The sequence below is a fragment of the Acanthisitta chloris genome, unplaced genomic scaffold (assembly GCF_000695815.1).
Source record: "Acanthisitta chloris isolate BGI_N310 unplaced genomic scaffold, ASM69581v1 scaffold20143, whole genome shotgun sequence".
In the NCBI taxonomy this organism is placed as follows: domain Eukaryota; kingdom Metazoa; phylum Chordata; class Aves; order Passeriformes; family Acanthisittidae; genus Acanthisitta; species Acanthisitta chloris.
The window spans coordinates 24,212-24,706 of NW_008666838.1; the positions used below are offsets into that span (position 1 = coordinate 24,212).

The following is a 495-nucleotide window of genomic DNA, read 5'->3' on the forward strand; positions in this document are numbered from 1 at the left end:
CAGCTAACAAGTGATTGAGGGCAACAGCAAGGAAAGGAGGATGAAAAACGAGGTAAGAGAGAACGAAATGTACTTTTAAGCAGCTATGATGGGACTAAAGAGTGCCCTCACCTGGGCTTTAACCCCTGAGTCTCCATTCACGTTGTACTTCTTCTTGTTGGGCATGACGACATCTCCCCAGACCCTGGCGCCGTGTCCCGCCGGGAACAAGTGATTGAGGGCAACAGCAAGGAAAGGAGGATGAAAAACGAGGTAAGAGAGAACGAAATGTACTTTTAAGCAGCTATGATGGGACTAAAGAGTGCCCTCACCTGGGCTTTAACCCCTGAGTCTCCATTCACGTTGTACTTCTTCTTGTTGGGCATGACGACATCTCCCCAGACCCTGGCGCCGTGTCCCGCCGGGACAGGGGCTCAGGCCCCATTTATACCTCCCAGCCTGTCCTGCCTGCTCTGGTTTCAGCTGCAGGGTGGAGGGAGAGGGAGGGAGGAAGGG

At 53.3% G+C, this 495-nt stretch overlaps 1 protein-coding gene across 1 annotated transcript in view; it reads right to left on the reverse strand.

The window, feature by feature from the left end:
• LOC103799933 (putative adenosylhomocysteinase 3) overlaps positions 1-165 on the reverse strand; it is a gene marked incomplete at its 3' end in the record, with an annotated part of 19,143 nt that extends 18,978 nt beyond the window's left edge. Inside the window, exon 1 of the mRNA XM_009072288.1 lies at positions 112-165. Within this exon, the coding sequence (XP_009070536.1) occupies positions 112-165 (54 nt within the window). The remainder of the gene's footprint in view (positions 1-111) is intronic.
• Positions 166-495: the final 330 nt, after the last annotated feature.